Source organism: Coenobita brevimanus, chromosome 87 (assembly GCF_032717465.1).
Source record: "Coenobita brevimanus isolate Jiangsu-jjx chromosome 87, ASM3271746v2, whole genome shotgun sequence".
Taxonomy (NCBI): Eukaryota; Metazoa; Arthropoda; class Malacostraca; order Decapoda; family Coenobitidae; genus Coenobita; species Coenobita brevimanus.
This window is the reverse complement of record NC_137040.1, coordinates 21,249,293-21,272,062: the sequence shown is the minus strand read 5'-3', so window position 1 is coordinate 21,272,062 and position 22,770 is coordinate 21,249,293. Positions and strand designations below refer to the sequence as shown.

The following is a 22,770-nucleotide window of genomic DNA, read 5'->3' as shown; positions in this document are numbered from 1 at the left end:
GGGTTAATAAAGGCTGTCTCTGAGGGTTAATAAAGGCTGTCTCTAAGGGTTAATAAAGGCTGTCTCTAAGGGTTAATAAAGGTTGTCTCTAAGGGTTAATAAAGGCTGTCTCTAAGGGTTAATAAAGGCTGTCTCTGAGGGTTAATAAAGGCTGTCTCTAAGTGTTAATAAAGGCTGTCTCTAAGGGTTAATAAAGGTTGTCTCTAAGGGTTAATAAAGGCTGTCTCTAAGGGTTAATAAAGGCTATCTTACGCAAAATAAAATCGTGTGGCGGTAATAAGAATGATGGATGGAAGATGCCATAGTACAGAATAGATTATTGGAGACTGTTTATGATCCCTTAGTACCAAAGATCAGTCCTAACCTAGATATTGTAGCATGGCGGTTGCAGTTACTGTGGCCACAACCTCATCTGAAACGTGAACCTGGCGGACTGCTGGCCAAAGTTGCTCTTCTGCAGTCCACCATCTTTTTTTTTCAGGAGATAAGAAAGTAGTAGAGGGACGTTTGTATGACCAAGCATTTGAATCGCCCGTTGACATCGATGTCACCACATGAGGGCGTCCCTGTCTAGCACTGGTAGCAATAGTGAAAAACAAGTGCTCGTGGGCCCTTCGGGCCCCTCGCACTTGCTTCTACGGAGAACTCGCGTTTATATGTTGTTCTAATCTAACGTTGTCACTATCGGTTGTCAAGGCGACATCGAAGGGCCCATGATGGTCTATTTATGTGCTCTTCTAGTCTGACATTGTCACTTGGATTTTTTTGCAGCTAACCAATTGATCGTGTTATTTGCAGCTTCGGGAATGGAACCCAAGTTGTCCGAACGCAAGTCCGAAATACTTTAGTTGTATCTGTGGGCAAAAAATTCTACGGAGATCCTATGCCGGGCGCCTGGAGTGGCTTTTTTGGTCAAAATGTGATCGCTCATAAAATATAGTAAAAGTTTTTCAATCGTAATGGGACCAAGTTTTTTTCACATCAGCGAATTTTTTGCGGTTTTTGTGTCAATTTTGGTGCCATTTGAATGTGTAGTTTCGGCTGCCCAATACACACACACACACACACACACACACGGCTACTGCTAAAGTATACTAGATGAAAGCGACATCGCACCCTTTCATTGCGGTGACGTCTTTTCTGTTTTCGTGTTGCTGCCGTCACGTTAGTCTTTAGATCCTGCATGATTTTATTTGGTTTTCGGGAGATGCCTGTAGTGACGGGATAAATGAAGATTGTTTTTCAACTCTATTGAAGCTGATTAACCGTATCACTATGATGCCGTCTTTATTATTTTATTCTTCTGCCTGCCAAATGATTTTGTTCAGATTAAGAGGAACCCCATTTAGTGAAAGGGGTAATGAAAGTTATTTTCTAACTCCCCTCAGTATCAATGGTCTCCCCAAAGCTGAATAGAGTTTTAAATACACAGTCATGGAGAAGGAGTTAAAGGACTTTGGTGGTGACAAGAATTATGTTCTCTACTGTAAGTGTGTCAGTGAATTTGGAGATTTCGTATGACCTCTTCCTAAGCAATTTATTCTGTTCGTTGCACATCAGTATCCTCTTGCATGCTATTAATGCAAACTCTGTCTCTACAGATAATGTTTAGGTAGTATACAAGAGAATATCAAGATGTAGCAGGCATGTACATTGCAAAAAAAAAAAAAAGAAAAAAAAAAGTGTGCTACGATGCCTAGAGTGTCTTCTGGAATACGAACCTAATATGTAAAGGACAACACTGGTGTGAACAGGTTGACCATTTCACTACGATGACGTACAGTACTATTAATTTTGCTACCCTCAGAATCATTTGTTCACCTTAGACAGGCTGACGAATGAGGATATAAAGGAGCGTTGTGGTGTGGATGTGGATGTGATAGGAAGCGTTATGAGGAACACACTGAAGTGGTTTGGCAATGTGGAGAGGATGGAGGGTGAAAGACTGACGAAGAGAGTGTATGTGAGTGAGGCGGAGGGAGGGAGAGGGAGGGGGAGGCCGAGGATGAGATGGAGGGATGGGGTGGAGAGGTATATGAGAGAAAGGAGTGTGAGTTGGGAGCAGGGCAGTGAAATGGCGAGGGACAAGGCGACGTGGAGGCGATTTGTTTGTGGCCACCCCGAATGGGATTGAGGCGTCTGGCAATAGATAGATAGATAGAGGGAGAATAGGTTTTTCAAATTGAAGGAGTTAGATATAGCCATCATTCGGTTTCAGCTCTGGAACTGTCTTCCTCTGTCCGATTTCCTTCTGTCTACGAACTCTAGTCTTTTAAACGCAGAGTGTCCAGGCATCTCAAGATGGACGAATCTTAAATCTGGCCTTTATTTATTGATTGATTGATTGATTTTTTTTTTTTTTTTTTTTGCGGGTCTCTAGCCTTTGGTTCCTTCTTCCATGCATATTAAATAATTACGGAAGATCATGCCTAAGTTGAATGAAATCGTCTTGAAGTAATAAGAATAAACTAAGGCAGTGAAGGAGTTAAGGGAGTGACAAAACCAACGTTGGCCTCGAAGCAGCTGACCATGCATGCGATGCGTGGTGGTAGGTCTCGCTTTGACCACTGTTAGTCCTTCGATTAAGCTTATTTAGTTGTGGTCAGGTTAGGATAGGGTAGGTAGAATAGGGTAGGTTAGGTTAAGTTAGGGTGAGTTGGGTTAGGGTAGGGTTGGGTGGGGTACGGTAGGGTAGGGTAGATTTTTACAGTGAGTTAGGTTGGGCAAGGGTAAGGTAGAGTAAGATAGGATAGGTAAGGACAGGTTAGGGTAGGGTAGGGTGGGATAGATTAGGTTTGGGTTAGTTAGGCTAGGTAAGGGTTGCGTAAGGTAAGTTAGGTAAGGACACATTAGGTTATGATGGGGTAGGTTAAGGTAGAGTAGGATAGATTTGGTTTTGTTAAGTAAGGCCAACACCAGACGATTTGGGGGGATCTCTTGTAGTGAAGCGCATAATCAAGACTATGTTTAACGTCTTCAGTTCACAGTATCTCCCTCAGACTAAATTACATCGTCTGGTGGTCAAAGAGAATTTTGTTCATTTCGTTCGTTTATAAAGGCTCCAACATGTTTGCATGCATCGGCCTTCATAACCTAGTGGCGGCTTTCCACGTTGCTCGATCTGTGGAAGTCTTCCTGTTCAGTCCTTTATCCCTAAGGTCACACTCTATAACCTCGTCCTAGGTCTTTTTCTGTCTGCCTTCGCAACTCTACCCCCGACGTTCACACTTCTCACCTTCTGCACCCAATCGTCATCCATCCCCTCAACATGCTCAACCCATCTCAGTCTATCCCCCTCCCCTCACCACAACACCAATAAATTCCAGTCATATCCTTCCTTTCAATTCTCCAATCGCAATCCTAGCTCCCCCCCCCCTCCTTACAGGCCTCGCATTCAAGGATGCGCTACACAGCCATCTAATCATTGTCATTTCTGTACGTTTGAGTCTAGGAATATCCATTTTCTTTACTGCCCAGATCTCACTACCGTACAGCATTACACTCCTAACACGTACCGCATACGGAGGGAGAGCCCTCTCACTGTTAGGAGAGGCAACAGCTCCCTTAACTTCCTCCAACCACTCCCCACCCTAGCCACAGAGCTCGGCCACACATCCAACACATAACATGTCCCACAAAAAATAACAAAACTCTTCCACACACCAAGAGACTCACCAGCAAGATCAATCCTTTCACGCCTGACAGCCTCTACATGCTCTCCTCGACACACCGCACGCACAAAATCAACGTTATCTCCCAGTCTACCTCTAATACCTACTTATCACAAACACTGCACAAGATGGAGTTACTTCCCACACTCTTGAGTCAAATATAAGCGTATACCGGTATCTTTATATATATATGTCTATCTATGGTCAGACGCCTTAATTCCGTAAGGGGTGGCTACAAACAAATCGCTTCCATGTCTCCCTGTCCCCAGTCATTTCACTGCCCTGCTCCCAGCTCACACACCCCTCTCTCATATACCTCTCCACTCCATCCCTCCATCTCATCCTTGACCTTCTCCTCCCTCTCCCCCCTCCCCCTCACTCACATACACTCTCCTCGCTAGTCTTTCACTCTCCATCCTCTCCACATGGCCAAACCACCTCAGTATGTGTCTCCTAACGCATCCTATCACATCCACAATTCACATCCACACCACAATGCTCCTTCACTTCCTCATTTGTCAGTCTGTCTCTCCATGTACCGTAATTCCACACGCTCCTCTCAAATACCTCATTTCCACTGTGCTCACTCTTGAATTCTGTCCCCCCAACAAGGTCCAAGCTTCACTTCCATACGTTAGGGTTGGTATCATAATACTGTCATGTAGTAACTTTTTCACTTCCATGCTCACTTCCCTGTTTTTTATCACTGCTATCAAGGAACCAGCACCCTTTCTTCCTTGTTGTACCCTTTCAAGCACTTCACCCACCAAATGTCCGTCCTTATTCATCACACTACCCAAGTACTTAAACGCACTCACATTTTCCATTTCCTCCTCATCCATCCTCACTGTACATTCACTGACTTCACTTCTATCGAAGACCATAACTTTACTCTTCCCTACATTCACCTTTAGATTCCGTTTCTTATACACTCTCCCAAACTCATCCACCAAGCCTTGCAGCTCCCCTTAGTCTTCATTTAACAACACAGTATCATCTGCAAACAACAGTACAGGGAGTTTTCAAACACTGCCCTCTCTCATTAGGGCCACTCCAGCAACCACTGCCCTACCTTGAATCTCTTTTATAACTCCATCCATATACAGATTGAACAACCATGGAGACGTGATACATCCCTGTTTCAATCCAACCGTCAGGCAGAAAAAATCGCTCAGTTCACTGTCCACACACACTGCAGCCTTAGCCCCCACGTACATATTCTTCACAGCATTCAGTAACTCCCCATCTCCTCCATATATTTTTAATACTTTCCACAATCCTTTTCTATCCACCCTGTCATATGCTTTCTCCAAATCCATGAAGGCCGCATACAACTTCTTTCACTTTTCTAGAAACTTCTCCATTAAAGATTTAAGGATGACAACCTCTTCCCTTCCTAAAACCTCTGTTCTTCTCCAACTAATTCCTTTGTTATTTCCCCAATTCTGTCAATAAGTATCCATCCATTTACTTTTCCTTTTACACTAAGAAGACAAATGCCCCCATGATTACCACACCCTTCTTTATCTCCCTTTCCTTTGTACTGGGAAATAATTATACCTGACCTCCAATCCTCTTGGACTCTACCTTCCTCCCAGGCCAATCTGCACATCTTCCACATCCTTTCTACTGCTATCTCACCCCCATGCTTCAACATTTCACCACACACACGCAGGGCTTTCCCCATTTTGACTTTCATCATTGCTTCCACTACTTCCATCCTACTGATTTCTTCCTCTCCTCTCACCTCCCTCCTTCTCCCAGCCATTCCCCAGCCACTTATACTGTACTCGCATTACTTTCATTCTCTATGATCAACAAGTCCTTAAAATGTTCTCTCCATCTGCTCACTTTTTCTCCCTTCTCCACCAGTAATGTACCATTTTATCTTTCTGCATAATTTTTGTTATCTCCAGATGACTTTATTCAGCTCTGGCGAGATTTTTCTACCTGGAGGGGTTGCATACAGCCTTCCTTAAACCTACACTACGAGGACGGGGATCTCCTAAGTTGAGGGGGTCTCGTATATCAAGTCTGCCGTTAGTTAGAATAAAGTGAATGAGACACTTTCAGGCTGAGTGAGTTTAGCACTTCTTCCTAATCTGTTTATTTCTGCATAAAACACGCTAATGTTCCTCTGTGCTTTGAATATGCGAACTATATCGCTATTAAATATTATCACCAAGCGATTTTACTCAAGATGAGAGAGGCCGTCCGTGGTGAAAGGGTTTGAAATTTGTCATTAGCTCCTTCAGTACAATGATATCCGTTTTGCATTATTCTGTTGCCATCAACCTTTATATATATATATATATATATATATATATATATATATATATATATATATATATATATATATATATATATATATATTTAACCCATTGAATCCCAGAGTTGCTGGGCGAGGCATTGTTCCAGTAGGGTCCTAAGCTTACCGCCCTCCGCGTATCGGCTCATAGTCGCGAAGCTCATAGGTTCCTACTCGGGGGTTCATTACTTTATGAAGGTTTGATAATTCCCCGTTCTGTCCAGTACTATGGACACTGGGCTCCAATGGGTTAAATATATATATATATATATATATATATATATATATATATATATATATATATATATATATATATATATATATATATGCCACGAACTTGTTGCTTGGAAAGCGCAGTCTTAATAGGAAGAGAATCACCAGGACTTGTATATACATCTTCATCTTTACTGGCTAATTTTTCGGTACAAACTTTTTTCATCATCACAACCTAAAAAAGAAATCAAGGATTGTACATGTAATATTCTTCCTTACTGTATTTTTTTGATAAGTAATAATATAAAATTGCATTAATTACTGCATAACAGCCTGAAGATAAAAAGTGTAAAATGGATACTTTTGGGTGAAATTAACCTACGTGAAATAATGAATCTGACATGGAATGACTTTCTAAATTCATTATTTCACGTAGGTTAATTTCACCTAAAAGTATTCATTTTGCACTTTTTACCTTAAGGCTCTTATGCAGTAATTAATGCAATTTTATTTTATTACTTATCACTAAAACACAGTAAGGAAGAATATTACATGTACAATCCTTGATTTCTTTTTTAGGTTCTGATGATGGTAAAAGTTTGTACCGAAACGTTAGCCAGTAAAGATGAAGATGTATATACATGTCCTGGTGATTCTCTTCATATATATATATATATATATATATATATATATATATATATATATATATATATATATATATATATATATATATATATATATATATATTGTTACGTCCCAGTCCCCACACTGCCACAGGCTCCAACACTGGACGTTGCCCAGTGAGTTGTTGTTCTTATGGTCAGCCTTTAGGTGTGCAGTACACAAGATCAGTTGAGGCGAAAATAAACACTGGCTCCTTAAAGTTCACTGTCTTTATTTTCCAAATAATTCCACTTAATGTTTTTCAATTTCACTGTTCTCCCAAGCACTGGAGCTATACACACTTTATAGATTGCAGTTACACTTAATATTTAACAACACTTCACAGTTAGTACACTTAATGCTTGGTAACACTTCACTTATTACACAAGTACTGAAAATAATCTTCACTGACTAATTACACTTAATACACTTCACTGTCTTCTCAAGTTCCATTGATATACAAACTTCAATAATCCGTCACTGTTTGCCACTGTTTTCACAAGTACTAAAAATATACAACCTTCACCAAAACTGACTGCACCTCACTCAAACTGACTTGACACCCGACTAAACTCTAAACTGACTCACTAACTAAGCTCTTCCCCATCCTTATATAAGCTTGCATTGTTCTAGAAACGTCCACTTATCCAACATTCTAGAACATACTGTCTTGCATCAGCCCCTAGCAACAACAGTTACCAACTACGAGACATCAAAACATGCTAGAGTTCTCACATTACATAATACTAAATCATTAACCATACGAACTTAAAATACATAATTTAACAAGCAATCACTTAAATAAAACATTATAAAGAAAAAGAGCACAAAAATAAATGAATGTTTAATTTACGAAATAACTACGCTCACAAACACCAGGCAAACTGGCAACTCTGACGAGTCATACCGAAACTTACGGTACCAGAAACGTCTCGAAGGTACGAGACTACCTAACTGGCAAATCCCCCTTCATAACACTATATATATATATATATATATATATATATATATATATATATATATATATATATATATATATATATATATATATATGTGTGTGTGTGTGTGTGTGTGTGTGTGTGTGTGTGTGTATACCGAAACTTACGGTACCAGAAACGTTTCGAAGGTACGAGACTACCTAACTGGCAAATCCCCCTTCATAACACTATATATATATATATATATATATATATATATATATATATATATATATATATATATATATATATATATCGTTACGGAACAGAGAAAACTGTCCCGCAAAGTTCCAGGTTCAAAACAAAAGAGTTAGGTAAAATTACAAGTTAAAGTTTAATGCTCAAACTAGCAACAAAACATTCAGGACTCATAAGGATAATGTAATGGCAAAAAACAGGTTAAATATATGGTTAACTGCAATAGCCTCTATTAACACGAAATTAGCAAGAGTAAATTTATCTAAATCAGCCCTGATAAAATGAGAATACCAGATAATACTCAGTGAATGCAAGATATATTTTTACAGATAGGAAATATTATTAATAAGGGCTGACACCCAAAACACATGAATCACAAAAACCTTACTAGGCCAAAGAATTAACACCTTACGCTACACAGTACAAGAAAAAATGTAATAACACTCATACTCAAATTACACAGCTGCTAGATGGTTGGAGACTTCCTGAGCACTCACAATAATAACAACTGTACAGGGGAGGACAGAGATGTAAACAAAATGAGGAGTAGATCTAAGTGGCAATAATGCAGAGACTGAGGTCATTATATAGGGGCCGGCAGAGCTTGATACAACTTGTAAGAAGGAAGCGCAAATGAAGCCAGAGGGGACAAAGAGTTGACACTCCTGCTCTGAACAACAGAAAGAACGACTTACTCTACTATAAGGGAGGAGGGGGGGAGTTAGGTAGAACACGCTCGTGATCAAACATGCAGCATACTGTACGTTAGAATTACACAAAGGATGATGAAATCATAGGCTATGTAACACCTCCCCACAAAGGAAAAAGAAATTTACAAAGGAAATTTTTTATTACTCTAAAACAATCTGTCTAAAGTCTAGATAACGAATCTGCAATAACATTTTCTTTCCCCTTGATATGTTATATGTCTAATGAATACTCCTGAAGAAGTAGACTCCATCTTGTCAATCTCTGATTTTTATCTTTAAACTTACTAAGGAATTTCAGTGGGTTATGATCGGTATAAATGACTATGGGGTCAAAACCAGAACACAAATAAAATGAAAAATGCTGTAAATCCAAAATCAAGGCCAAAAGCTCTTTCTCAATAGTTGAGTAGTTCTTTTGAGGTGGAGTGAACTTCTTACTGTAATAAGATACAGGGTGTTCAATACCCTGATCATCCTCTTGCAGCAAGACAGCCCCAGCTCCTGTATCACTTGCGTCAACAGCCATCTTAAAAGGCTTAACAAAATTTGGAGTAGCGAGCACTGACTGACTTAATAGGATAGCTTTAAGTTTGCTGAAAGAGGATTCACAGTTATCGGTCCAGACAAATTTAACTCCCTTTTTCAGTAGGTCTGTAAGTGGTGATACAAGAATAGAAAAGTTAAGAACAAATCTCCTGTAATAACCTACCATTCCCAAAAATCTTTGTAGCTCTTTCCTACTTTTAGGTCTGGGAAGATCACTTATAACCTGAACCTTAGCTGCTGGTGGTGCAACGTGTCCATCACCAATTACGTACCCAAGGTACTGAACTTTAGCTTGACCAAACTCACACTTTGATAAATTAGCAACAAGATTAGCCTGAACCAAACGCTCAAGAAATTTACTGACATGGCATAGGTGATCTTTCCAGTTGTCACTGAAGATTAATACATCATCAATATAAACAACACACCCTGCCAGACCCTCTGTTACAACATTCATGAGCTTCTGAAATGTGGCTGGTGAATTCTTCATACCATATGGCATTACAGAACATGCAAAAGTCTTTCCTAGTGTTACAAAACATGAGATCTCCCTAGCACGTTCAGTCATAGGTACTTGCCAGTATCCCTTTAACAAATCAAACTTACTTATGTACCTAGCCTTTCCGATCTTGTCTATGCAATCTTCCACACGAGGGAGAGGGTAAGTGTCTGTTTTGGTTATCTGATTAACACGTCTGTAGTCAATGCAAAGCCGCTGTGACCCACCTGGCTTAGGGACTAGAGTGACAGGAGAACCCCACTCGCTCTGACAGGGCTCAATCATCTTGTGGTCCAACAGGTAGCCAAACTCCTTCTGGATGAGAGGAACTTTCACTGGGTTCACACGGTAAGGAGGCAGTTTAATTGGCTTTGCGTCTCCAACATCGACATCATGCATCAACACAGTGGTTCTTCCTGGAGTAGCACGGAACACTTGCGGGTACTCCTGCAGTAATGCCGAAAACTCCTGCCTTTCCTCGGGAACTAGATGAGAAAGCTTAGTCTGGAGATCATTCATGATATCAGGATTCTTCCCCAAACTATCACTCAGGCTCATGCTGCATGGGAGAACTTCACTTGCAGACTCGGGTGGAACAGCTACAGTGCAGACTGGGTTATTTTCGTCCCGCCTGTGATATAACTTTAGCATGTTGATGTGACAAAGTTGCTTGTTCTTTCTACGATCTGGTGTGGCGATGACATAGTTGACATCACTGAGTTTCTTCTCCACGAAATAAAGACCACTAAACTTGGCTTGAAGAGGTTGCCCATGAACCGGTAGCAGAATCAAAACCTGATCTCCTGGCTGAAAGTGGCGTAACCTGGACTTCTTATCATACCAAGTCTTCATCTTCTCCTGAGCAGCTCCTAAATTCTCTCTCGCCAGCTGTAAAGCAGTGGACAGCCATTCTTTGAACTTCATCACATACTCCAGCAGGTTGACGTCATCTTCCTCCGACAGCCAGCATTCCTTGAGTAACTTAAGGGGTCCTCTTACTTCATGGCCAAACAGTAGTTCAAAAGGTGAGAAGCCCAGTGATTCATTTGGAGATTCTCTTGCGGCAAACACAACGAATGGAAGACCTTTATCCCAGTCTTTCTGATGTTCCAAACAGTATTTCTTGAGCATCGATTCGAGTGTTTGATGATATCTCTCCAACGCTCCTTGGGTCTGGGGATGGTTAGCTGAAGACGTGATCTGGGTGATGCCCAACTCTTTCAGAGACTGCTTGAAAACATTTGACATGAAATTACTTCCCCGGTCTGACTGTACCTCCTTGGGTAGACCAAACTTCGTGAAGAATCCTAGCATTTCCTTAACACGTTCTTTGCTGAGATATTTCTAAGTGGAATGGCTTCAGGATAACGAGTAGCCATATCAATCAGGGTCAACACATAAAAAAATCCTGAAGAAGTCTTAGGAAGAGGGCCCAAAATATCCACCAACACACGGGTGAATGGCGCCTCAAAAGGAGGAATGGGAACTAGAGGTGCAACCTTTTCTGTCTGATTACACTTCCCCACAACTTGACAGGTGTGACAAGACTTACAATACCAGGAAACATCCCTGAAGATACCTGGCCAGTAGAAGTGTTTCAAAATGCGTGCCACAGTCTTCCTCACTCCAAGGTGTCCTGCCAAACTGGAATCATGAGCCACTCTAATGATATCCTGCCTACAAACACGAGGGATGACAACTTGATGTACAACCTCCCATTCACAGTCGGCTGATGCTGTTGGGGGTCTCCACTTCCTCATAAGTACTCCTGACTTTATATAATAACAAGTAGAAGCACCAGCTGACTCTTCCTCACTGCAAGCAGAGTTAGCTAGACCTTTCAACTCAGGGTCAGCACCCTGCAACTCAACCAACTCTTGACGAGACAAATTATCAACACTACGGGGTACTGCCTCATCTGGTGAGTGGTCCAAATTAGCAAGAAAAGTGTCAGCTAGGATAACATCATCATCATCATTATCCTCTAAGTCACCAGTAACTTTAGACTTAGCCCTAGTGACAGCACATGCAGAGAACACATCAGGGATATCACAATCCTGGGTCGCAGTCACTGGTTCACTAGACAACTGAGGAGCTGGACACACTTGACTTCCACCAATATCATTCCCAAGTAAGAAAGTTACACCTGACATTGGGAGTGTCTCAACCAACCCAACCATAACGGAACCATTAACAAAACCAGACTCTAAATTCACTCTGCACAGAGGGACAGAGAAGTAATTATTCCCTACACCTTGTAAGATTACAGTTTCATCAGAGGAATTAACATTAGAGCCTAGAACACTGGTCAGCATAAGGGATTGGCAAGCACCTGTATCACGATATATTTTAACTGATTTCCTGTCATTACTGGCCAGAGGACTGACAAAACCATCAGACAGGAAATTAGCACATGAACTCTTGAGAGTGTCACCCACGTTACTGCTCAAAAGAGGAGCTTCATCATGAGGATTTAATTTACCCCTCAAAGCAGGTTCAGGTAACTCAGTTAAAGAATTCTGGGAACTCTCAAGGGTGGACACTAGACCAATTGACTGAATATTTAAAGACTCCTTTTTGTTCACATCACGCTGTCTCCTGAAACATTTCTCCGTAGTATGACCAAGCTTACTACAATAAGTACATTTACTTTTCTGAAATCTAGAGGTGGAGCTGGTATTTACTTCCTGAGAAACATCATCTTTATTCTCTTTCCTGTTACCTGTACTCTGAGTAGAGGCAACGTACTTACTCTCAGCTTTCCTTTTTTCGCCAGACTATCTCTTGTCAGTGAGAACATATTCATCAGCTAAAACTGCAGCATCAGACAAATTATCTATTCTTTTCTCATCAAGATATAGGCTTACTTCTTTATTAATACACCTTTTGAAGTCCTCCAGCAAAATCATCTGCTTAAATTTACCAAAATCAGAATCCACATTCTTAGAATTTAACCACTGCTCTAACAGATCTTCTTTGATTTTTGCATACCCAACATGGGATTGCTTATCTTGCTTATAAGTTGTCCTAAATTTTACTCTATAGGCTTCAGGAATAAGCTCATAGGCCTTAAGAATCAAGCTCTTAACGACATCATAATTATCAGATTGATCCTGAGGCAAAGATGCATAAGTTACTTGAGCTTTACCGGTGAGAACAGTTTGAAGGAGTACTGGCCAATACTTTTTGGGCCAATTAAAACCTGTAACTACCCTCTCAAACAACTGGAAATACTTTGTTAAATCAGATTCATTAAAAGGAGGGACAAGTTTAACATTTTTAGCCACATCAAAATCATCAGAGCTAGATGATCCAGTTCCACTGTTTCATGCGATACTCATGGTCTGCCTGAATCCTAGCAAGTTCAACTTGTGCCTGAAACTCAGCCTCCTTAGCATTTGCCTGAAACTCAGCCTCCTGAAGACGAGCTTTTGCCTGAAATTCAGCCTCCTTAGCACGAGCCTCCTGCAGGGCTAGCTGTAACTTAGCTAATTCAATCTGCGTTTGCTCATTTCGAGGAGTTACATTAAACAAGCTTTCATTAATCATGTCGACAATTTGATCTTTAGAATGATGAGAGCGAACAACAATTCCCAATTGTTGAGCAACAAGCTTAAGTTCATTCTTTGTTCTGTTTTCTACATCACACACTGTTTGCACATTTGACAAAAAATCCTTGGCTTCATCAAGAGTAGTAATAGTAGACATCATGAATAAATCACAGTCACAAAATATCAAGCAATATCCTCATGATGATATCCTGAATATCCTGATAAGAGGTCACCAAATTTATGTTACGGAACAGAGAAAACTGTCCCGCAAAGTTCCAGGTTCAAAACAAAAGAGTTAGGTAAAATTACAAGTTAAAGTTTAATGCTCAAACTAACAACAAAACATTCAGGACTCATAAAGATAATGTAATGGCAAAAAACAGGTTAAACATATGGTTAACTGCAATAGCCTCTATTAACACGAAATTAGCAAGAGTAAATTTGTCTAAGTCAGCCCTGATAAAATGAGAATACCAGATAATACTCAGTGAATGCAAGATATATTATTACAGATAGGAAATATTATTAAGGGCTGACACCCAAAACACATGAATCACAAAAACCTTACTAGGCCTAAGAATTAACACCTTACGCTACACAGTACAAGAAAAAATGTAATAACACTCATACTCAAATTACACAGCTGCTAGATGGTTGGAGACTTCCTGAGCACTCACAATAATAACAACTGTACAGGGGAGGACAGAGATGTAAACAAAATGAGGAGTAGATCTAAGTGGCAATAATGCAGAGACTGAGGTCATTATATAGGGGCCGGCAGAGCTTGATACAACTTGTAAGAAGGAAGCGCAAATGAAGCCAGAGGGGACAAAGAGTTGACACTCCTGCTCTGAACAACAGAAAGAACGACTTACTCTACTATAAGGGAGGAGGGGGCGAGTTAGGTAGAACACGCTCGTGATCAAACATGCAGCATACTGTACGTTAGAATTACACAAAGGATGATGAAATCATAGGCTATGTAACAATATATATATATATATATATATATATATATATATATATATATATATATATATATATATATATATATATGTGTGTGTGTGTGTGTGTGTGTGTGTGTGTGTGTGTGTGTGTAACGCTCCTGGCAGTGAAAGGTTAAGGAGAATATGCAGTATTCGCCACTTAGGAAGAAGTGCTATAAAACGACAAGGATACGAGTTAGTGTTGCATTCTCTTGAGCTTTAGAAGCTTACTAACAGCGCCCTTTTATCGATTAATATTGGATATTTCGCATTAATATTCAATTAGGTGTTATATATATTTCTTTTAAAATCGCCATTGTATGAATGACATTATAGGCGAACATAGATGGGTTATATCGTACAGACATAATCCAATAAGGGAGAGGTGATAGTCGTCCAAGCACAGGGGAATACGGCTGTTTTTCACGACCTTGTTTCGAGTCAGCGGTCGCTTTGCCTCCGAAGGAATTCCCTCGCGGTAGTCCTGGCTAGAGTAGGGGACGGGGATAGAGGGAGAGGCAGTTATTTCGGGCAGAAGAGTCAGGGTGGTGCGCGGTGAAGTAAATACCAGCCATCAGTCATGACATTTAGGTTCTTAGCCCCACACTGCTGCCTCCCTGTGTACCTCCACACCCTCTGTTTTTTACTTGTTGCTACCCGACATAACCTCCAATACCGTTCTCATCAACCACTTACATCAAAACCAACACCACTCACGTCATAATCACCACCACCTACGTTACCATCAGCATGACTCATATCAGCATCAACACCATTCACATCACCACCAACACCATTCACATCACTCCTAGCGACTTGCATCGCGTCACAAAAGCACCAACACCGCCACCAGGTTTCACACACCACCCACTGCTACATTCAGATTCACATCTTACACTTGACAATAACATCACACTGACTGCATCACTTCCTATCTCACGCCATACTCTGAACCTTGCTACCTCTCCCTGTCTATGCCTCACACCACTTAGTACCATCATCAGAACGATCCTCACCACCCAGCACCTTCTTTGGACTCGAATTTATGCGTTTCTTAGAATCTGAACTGAAGTTTCTTCACATTGACTGACTACACTGTACAATCTTCCCATGCTTCACTCCACATTCTCTTGCTCGTCTTTCTCCACACTCTCACCAAAACGTCCCACACCACATACCCACGTGTAAGGACACTCTGCACTGAATTAATTTATAAAACTCTGAGCTAAATTAATGTGTCATTGCCTGGATAAACGGCCACGTATCATTTAACATTATCTACCTCGCCCTGTCTCTGCCTCACCCAGTCTCAGACCATCATCAAAGCAACCAGTACCACCTAATACTACCTTCAGATTCCGCACACGTAGGGAATTTTTAGCTTCTGCACTGCAAGAACTCAGCACTGCCTGGTTACACTGTCCCTGTTTCGCTCCATAGTTTCTGCCTTGCCGTTTCCTCACCCTTCCTCACATCATCACTTGATCAACCCACACCACCCATTACGATCTTCGGATACGCATGCAGGAATTTCTTAAACCCTGCATTAATTTTACATTGCCGTGCTACACTCCTTCCTGCTTCGCCAAACTTGTTTTATGCCTCGCTGCCACTGCCCCACCCTACCTCGCACTATCGTCAGAACTACCAACATCGCCCAGTAAATCCTTCAGACTCCTCACGCGTGGAATTTCTAAGATTCAAAGTTGCATTTATTCCATTCTCTTTAGCTACACTCCATCTCGCCCCATCCACTGCCTCTGCATTACCCTACCTCACCTTCCCTTCTATCACCACTCGAACTACTCTACCTTCAGACTCACAATTAGGGATTTCTAAGACTGCATTTTGATACTTCCTGGCTACGAGTACAATGCTCTGCCTACCTCCGAACTTTCTTATACATCACCCTACCACACTCCACCCCATAACATCACCCTACCGCACTCCACCCCATAACATCACCCAAACGACCCATACCAACCAACACCACCTTCAGACTTTTTTCTTTTCTTTTTTTAACGTGTCCGACTTTGGGCAAAGGCTTCAGGGCCTATTCCCAAGTCCCAGTAGTCCTCCTTGGGGCCCAGTAGTCCTCCTACATACCACACATCTTCACATGTCACCACTTCTGCTCTAATACCCACCGTCCATACTGAATACATGCTAGGGCTGTCTCATACAGGACTGGTGTACTGGTATTAGCTGGGGTACTCTTATGGTATGTCGACGGGTCATCTGTATACGAGAAAAGTCTACTTTTTTTTTAAGAAATTCAGATCCTTAAACTGTTCTCTGCCCCAGCCGGGATTCGAACCTAGGTCCATTAGGACTGCAGGCCGCCTCTCTACCGATTCTGCCATCGCCTGTTAAGATTTGGAAGACTGCACAACATTTATTTGATACTTCCTGGCTACAGTACCCCGCGCTGCTCCACGCTCTCTTCTACATCACCCTTCTGTACCCCACCTCACATCATCATAACGACTCACATTACCCAACACCACCTTCAGACGAACATGTGGGGATTTCTTAGGCTCTGCACTGCATTAAATTCACAACGCCTGGCTACATTCCCCCCATCTCCCTCCACCCTCTCTCTCGCTTTCTGCCTGGCTGCCTCGCCTTGTGTAACCACCAAGAACTGCCTTGCCTCGCACTTTACCTAACCCTGTCTCATTCTGTCTCACAGTATTACAGCCAACACTAGAACCACTCACACCGTCATCAACACCACCACAACCATTCACACCATCACCAGCATTATCATTACGACCCACACAACTCACATCATAAAAATGCATCCATTAGACTCATATACAGAACTGTCTTCAGCCTGTACATCATTTCCACACTGAACGCTTTTTTCCTGTACACATTATCTCACCCAGGCTTACGCCATCAACAGGCATCTCATACCGTCTGGTACTACCTTAAGACTCACGTAAAGCAGCCTCTCGGAACCGTTTGAGAGAGAGAGAGAGAGAGAGAGAGAGAGAGAGAGAGAGAGTGAGTTTGCTTGTCTGTGAACAATATCATCAAACTTGGTGCGAGGGTCGAAGGTCACCAAGAATAATAAATTGTCACAGGGCAAGCACAACTTAGTTTTGGACCAATTTAGACCAAACTTGGCAGAAGGATTGGGGGTAAGGCAAGGATAAAGTTATTCGATTTTGAAAGAAATTGCAGGTCAAGGTTTCAGGGCAAGTTCAAAGGTTTTGTCCCATAACTCAGGCTGTTTTGACTCGATTTGGACAAACTTGGTAGAAGTGTTGACGGTCAGGCAAGAATGGAGAGTTTCAGTTTGACGATAGTAAATCAAAGGCAAAGGTCACAGGACAAGGTCGACTCAGACGGTTTTGATCTGATTTTAACCATACCTGGTGAAGGGACTGAAGGTCGGGGAAAGATGAAGTAATTCTATTTTGTAAACAAACTATGGAAAGTCAAGGTCATAGGACAAAACCAAATAGTCGACCCTGAGGCCACGTGTAGGGCGTGGGTATTGCACTCAATGGGTGCTCTTTTTTTTTTTTTTTTTTTTTTTTTTTTTTTTTTTTTTACTATTGCATTTGCCACGCGATATTATTCAGGTGTGGAGGAGACATCCATAAGTGAAGGGGTTTATTTAGTTTGTAAATAAAATCGTTTGTTATTAACAAGAAAAATGTAAAAAACGTCAGCGGTTTTTAATGGTTACAACCAAGTAGGCAAAGGTGTATGCAAGGCCGCAGCGTCTGACAGTAATTTGCGAAACCCATGATAAGAGCAAAGCATGTTTGGCTGCTCTTCCTCGCTGCTGACTGAGATCTGTAATGTAAGTCAGTTTGGTCCGTACACAAATCTCTCAGGCTCCCACATGAACCTCTTAAGTTCATATACGATTCTCTCCGGCTTCAACGCGAATCTCTCAGGCCCCAGCACGGCTCTTCCAGGCCCCAACACCATTCTATCAGGCCTGTACGCATGAATCTCTCAGGTTTTCACATAAATCTCTCAGGACTTAATACGAGTTTCTCAAGCCATCCCGATTCTCTGAGACAACACGAATCTCTCAAACCCATACGATATACAATTTTCGCAGGCCCCTGGATCGAACCTTTGGTCCCTGCAGGAATCTTTCAGTCCATATACGATGCTCTCAGGCCTCTACATGAATCTCTTAGCCCCGACACGAGTCTCTTAGGCCCGTACATAAATCTTTGGTCCTTACTATAATCCCCCAAGCCCATATACGAATCTCTGAGGCCTATGCATATAGCTGAGTCCTCCAGTAATCTCTCAAACCCATATACAAGGCTTAGGCCCAAACACGATTTTCTCAGGCCCTAGCACGACCCAGTCATTCCCATTTAAGATTCTCTCAAGTCCCTGCATGAATCTCTGGCCCCTATAGTAATTTCACAGGCGTATATACAGATATCTCAAGCCCATATACGAGAATCTCTCAGCCCAACTCTAATCTCCTAGGTCCTCCTCAGGCCTTTACCTGAATATAAGATGACCAGAGTCCCGCTTTTAGGCGGGACAGTCCCGCTTTTTTTACGTCTGTCCCGCTTATTTAAGTGCGATTAAAATGTCCTGCTTTTTTAGCAAATAATCTTACGTGTCCCTCTTTTAGAAAATTACTGTTACATTAGATATAAGGTAACTTTCTTTTATGAAACTATGATGAATTAGTTAAATTATGCATAATCCAAACCAAATGATATACCAAATTGTTATTATAGAATCTGTTATACTCACTAACTAACTACTTTGCTCGGCCATTCACCGTACCATACGGTATGTTCGGAGTTTGTCTAAGACGTTAGGGTTGGCAGCCTCATGTGAGGTGCAGCGCTGTACATATATATATATATATATATATATATATATATATATATATATATATATATATATATATATATATATATATATATATATATATATATATATATATATATATATATATATACGGGCGACAATATCCCGCTTTTAGCTCCAGTAAATCTGGTCACTTCACCTGAATATCATAGGCCCATGCACGAGTCTCTCAGGCCCCTACACAAATTCTGAGAACACTGACCCGAAATGAAGAGAAAGGTACGATAGGCAGCCGTGTGTGGTGGAGGGTGAGGGGGCCGGGGCTGACTAGGCTATATGCGACCGTCAAAACTTTACGTGCTGCTGGCAGGCAGGCACGCAGGCAGGCTACGGCAGGCACACTCAAGGCGTCATTTCCTCACATTCGCTCATGACGTAATCCATGATGATCTCGATAACTTTTCACGTTTTTCTCTTTTCTTTTTCTTTTTCTTACGGAATGGAGTAATCGAGATGTGGAAGATCGAGATAGGCTGATGACGATGATGATAATTAAGTAACCCTGACGATGATGGTGATGATGATTATTAAATAAGCCTGATGATGATGATGATGATTAAATAAGCCTGATGATGATGGTGCTGATGATTATTAATAACCCTGATGATGATGATGATGATTAAATGAGCCTGATGATGATGATGGTGATGATGATGATCGTGATTAAATAAGCCTGATGATGATGATGACGATGATGATGATGATTCAGTAAACCTGATGATGATGCTGATAATGATCCTTAAATTAGCCTGATGATGATGATGATGATGATGATGATTGAAGAAGCCTGATGATGATGATGATGATGATGATTGAAGAAGCCTGATGATGATGATGATGATGATGATTGAAGAAGCCTGATGATGATGATGATGATGATGATGACAGTTAAAGTCTAACTGACAGACTCAAAAGCCACATATAGGTGTGTTTATTGTCAGTATTCTAAACACACGTGATATGGTTCACACTTCGCAGTCACATCTGTCATTAATATATTGTTTTCAGTCATATGACAAATGAGATCATTGCTTCCCCCCCCCTCTCTCTCTCTCTCTCTCTCTCTCTCTCTCTCTCTCTGTAAATGTATATAAAAATAACATCCATCCATCCATCATTCAATCCTACGTTGCCCTATGAGGAGCGTAGGAGCCCGGGGCTAGGCAAGTTGGTCCTGACATTTAAGATGAGTGACCAGCCTCACTCATCCCTGAGAGGCATTACGTGAGCAGTAAACCCCAACCATCCCTTGGATATAAACTTTCACCGGCTCAATCCTATGGGAACATCGTAATTACCCACTAAACCACCAGGCTCCAAAATTTGGTTCTATGGTTACCACCTAGCGCAGTAAATGGTTTCCTGGTGTACAGGAAACCATTTGGCATGTCACTCAATGTAGAGTCACCCACAGGCAGAAAGAAGAGGAAAGAATGAAGGAAAGAAAGACAGAAGAGGGAGTGTAAAGTCACCCGTAAGCAGAAGAACGAGGAAAGAATAAAGGAAAGAAAGACAGAAGAGGATGGAAGGAAGAAGGCTGGAAGAGAGGAAAAGGCAGACACCCGAGAGCAGCACTACATCGAGTGAGCGGATGGTGAGCGCCCCCACCTGCCACTAAACTAAAAAAAAAAAAAAGTACCAATCTCCCAATCTATCTGTCTATCAATTCTTCACCCAATTCCTTCACGACAGTTGCATCATTCGTTTGTGAACAAGGCGAATAACAAAGAGGAAAGAGATAATTTCTGGCATATTCATAACTCGGTTTCTGAGGACGAGCTATGGGAAGACAAATATAAGCTGATTCCCCGACTTCCTATTTCTCTGACGTAAGCTTGCACTTAACATGGCTAATTTCTATATATCAGCCTCAGCTCCCTCACAGAAATAAAAACAATATGACACACACACACACACACACACACACACACACACACACACACACACACACACAGGAGAAAGAGGTGAACGACGAGAGAGAGAGAGAGAGAGAGAGAGAGAGAGAGAGAGAATGGATATGTGAAGATGAGGATGCTGGTGTGTAATGAGGTTTGAGGTTAGTGTGTGTATGTGTGTGTGTAAGGGAGTAGAATCCGAGGTATAGGCCTACGTGTATTAATTTTGTTTCACTTATCAACAAAACCACGGATATGTTTAAGTGCACATTCGGTTGCATCAGTATTGGCATAGTCTCTATTCCTATCATATAACTGTATGTATATATATATATATATATATATATATATATATATATATATATATATATATATATATATATATATATATATATATATATATAAATTATAACTAGAAAGCACTGAGAGCGCATACCTCCGCCAATGCCACTGTCATTAAAAAGGATACGGTTTCGGATCCGTGGATATAGGATCCGGATCCGCCCCCAAATTTATTCAGTTGTTTCTTGGTCCATGGCCCACTTCTCCACAAAATTTCGAAGAAATTCATTGAAAACTTATGGAGATATTGTGCAGGATACTCCGGATCCGGATCCGGATCCTCCCCAAAATTTAATAATTTCTTCCATGGCCCATGACCCACCCTTCCACAAAATGTCATCAAAATCCGTTTATAACTTTTTGAGTAAAGTTGCCAACAATCAGACGTACAAACAAACCAACGCGGGCAAAATCATAACCTCCTTGGCGGAGGTATATATATATATATATATATATATATATATATATATATATATATATATATTACCGTTGAGAATGCACATTTACTTGGTCTTTCTATGAGAAAGGATGGCATAAAAGTGTTTTCTCTCACAGAATTGTTAACAGTTCATTAACAAAGCAGATCATTATTAGTTTGATTACGAGGTAGACAATTCCAGTAATTCAAGGACACTGCTGCATTGTTGCATCTGTTTACCTTTTCGAAATATTATATCACTTCAGTTATGAGAGGTTAGACTGAACGATGTTATAGGAATTTCAATCTAGTTTTGCTTTGTTTAGTTTTGTGTGTCAGGAGGGTGAGCATATGCCAGGCCCGATGTAAACATCTGGTAGGAAGCTCCAGCCTGCTGCTTAAAGTGTTTGTGATGTGCAGTAGGTGTGAATGGTGAGGTGCGAGGTGTGCCCACGGCTCTGCGAGTGTCTGGGGTTGAGTTGTGGGAGTGTGAAAGCGAGGGTGAGGGTGAGGGCGGAGAATATCTCACCTGAGAATGGACGGCCGAGAGCGGTGCTGGCGCGGTACGCTTGCTGCTAGAGGAGGAAGAGACACACGCGCCCAGTTCCGACAGGGTCATCCTCGGCCCTCGGAAGGCCTGTAGCGTCACCACCCACACATGACTACCGGCACTGGCACTGGCGCTGGCACAGCTGAGAGGCACACACGGCACCGCAGCGGCACACACACACACACACACATACACACACACACTGAGGCCCGGGCACCTCGCTATTGATCACTGGCACTGGCAGCGTCGCGCTGCTCCACTCCGCTCTGCTCGCTATGGCAACCCACCCCTAGCCTGGCCTCGCTGGCGGTGGCAGATGGCAGCGGCAGGCGGCGCAACCAACAGCCCCTCCCTCCTCGCGCTGCCCTCCTCCCTCA

At 41.6% G+C, this 22,770-nt stretch overlaps 1 protein-coding gene across 1 annotated transcript in view; it reads right to left on the bottom strand.

Annotated features, from left to right (window-relative positions):
• The window catches only part of LOC145410999 (uncharacterized), a 179,731-nt gene extending 157,214 nt beyond the window's left edge, over positions 1-22,517 (bottom strand). The window contains exon 1 of the mRNA XM_080281058.1: positions 22,373-22,517. Within this exon, the coding sequence (XP_080137184.1) occupies positions 22,373-22,462 (90 nt within the window). The 5' untranslated portion in view covers positions 22,463-22,517. The remainder of the gene's footprint in view (positions 1-22,372) is intronic.
• Between the last annotated feature and the right edge of the window lie 253 nt (positions 22,518-22,770).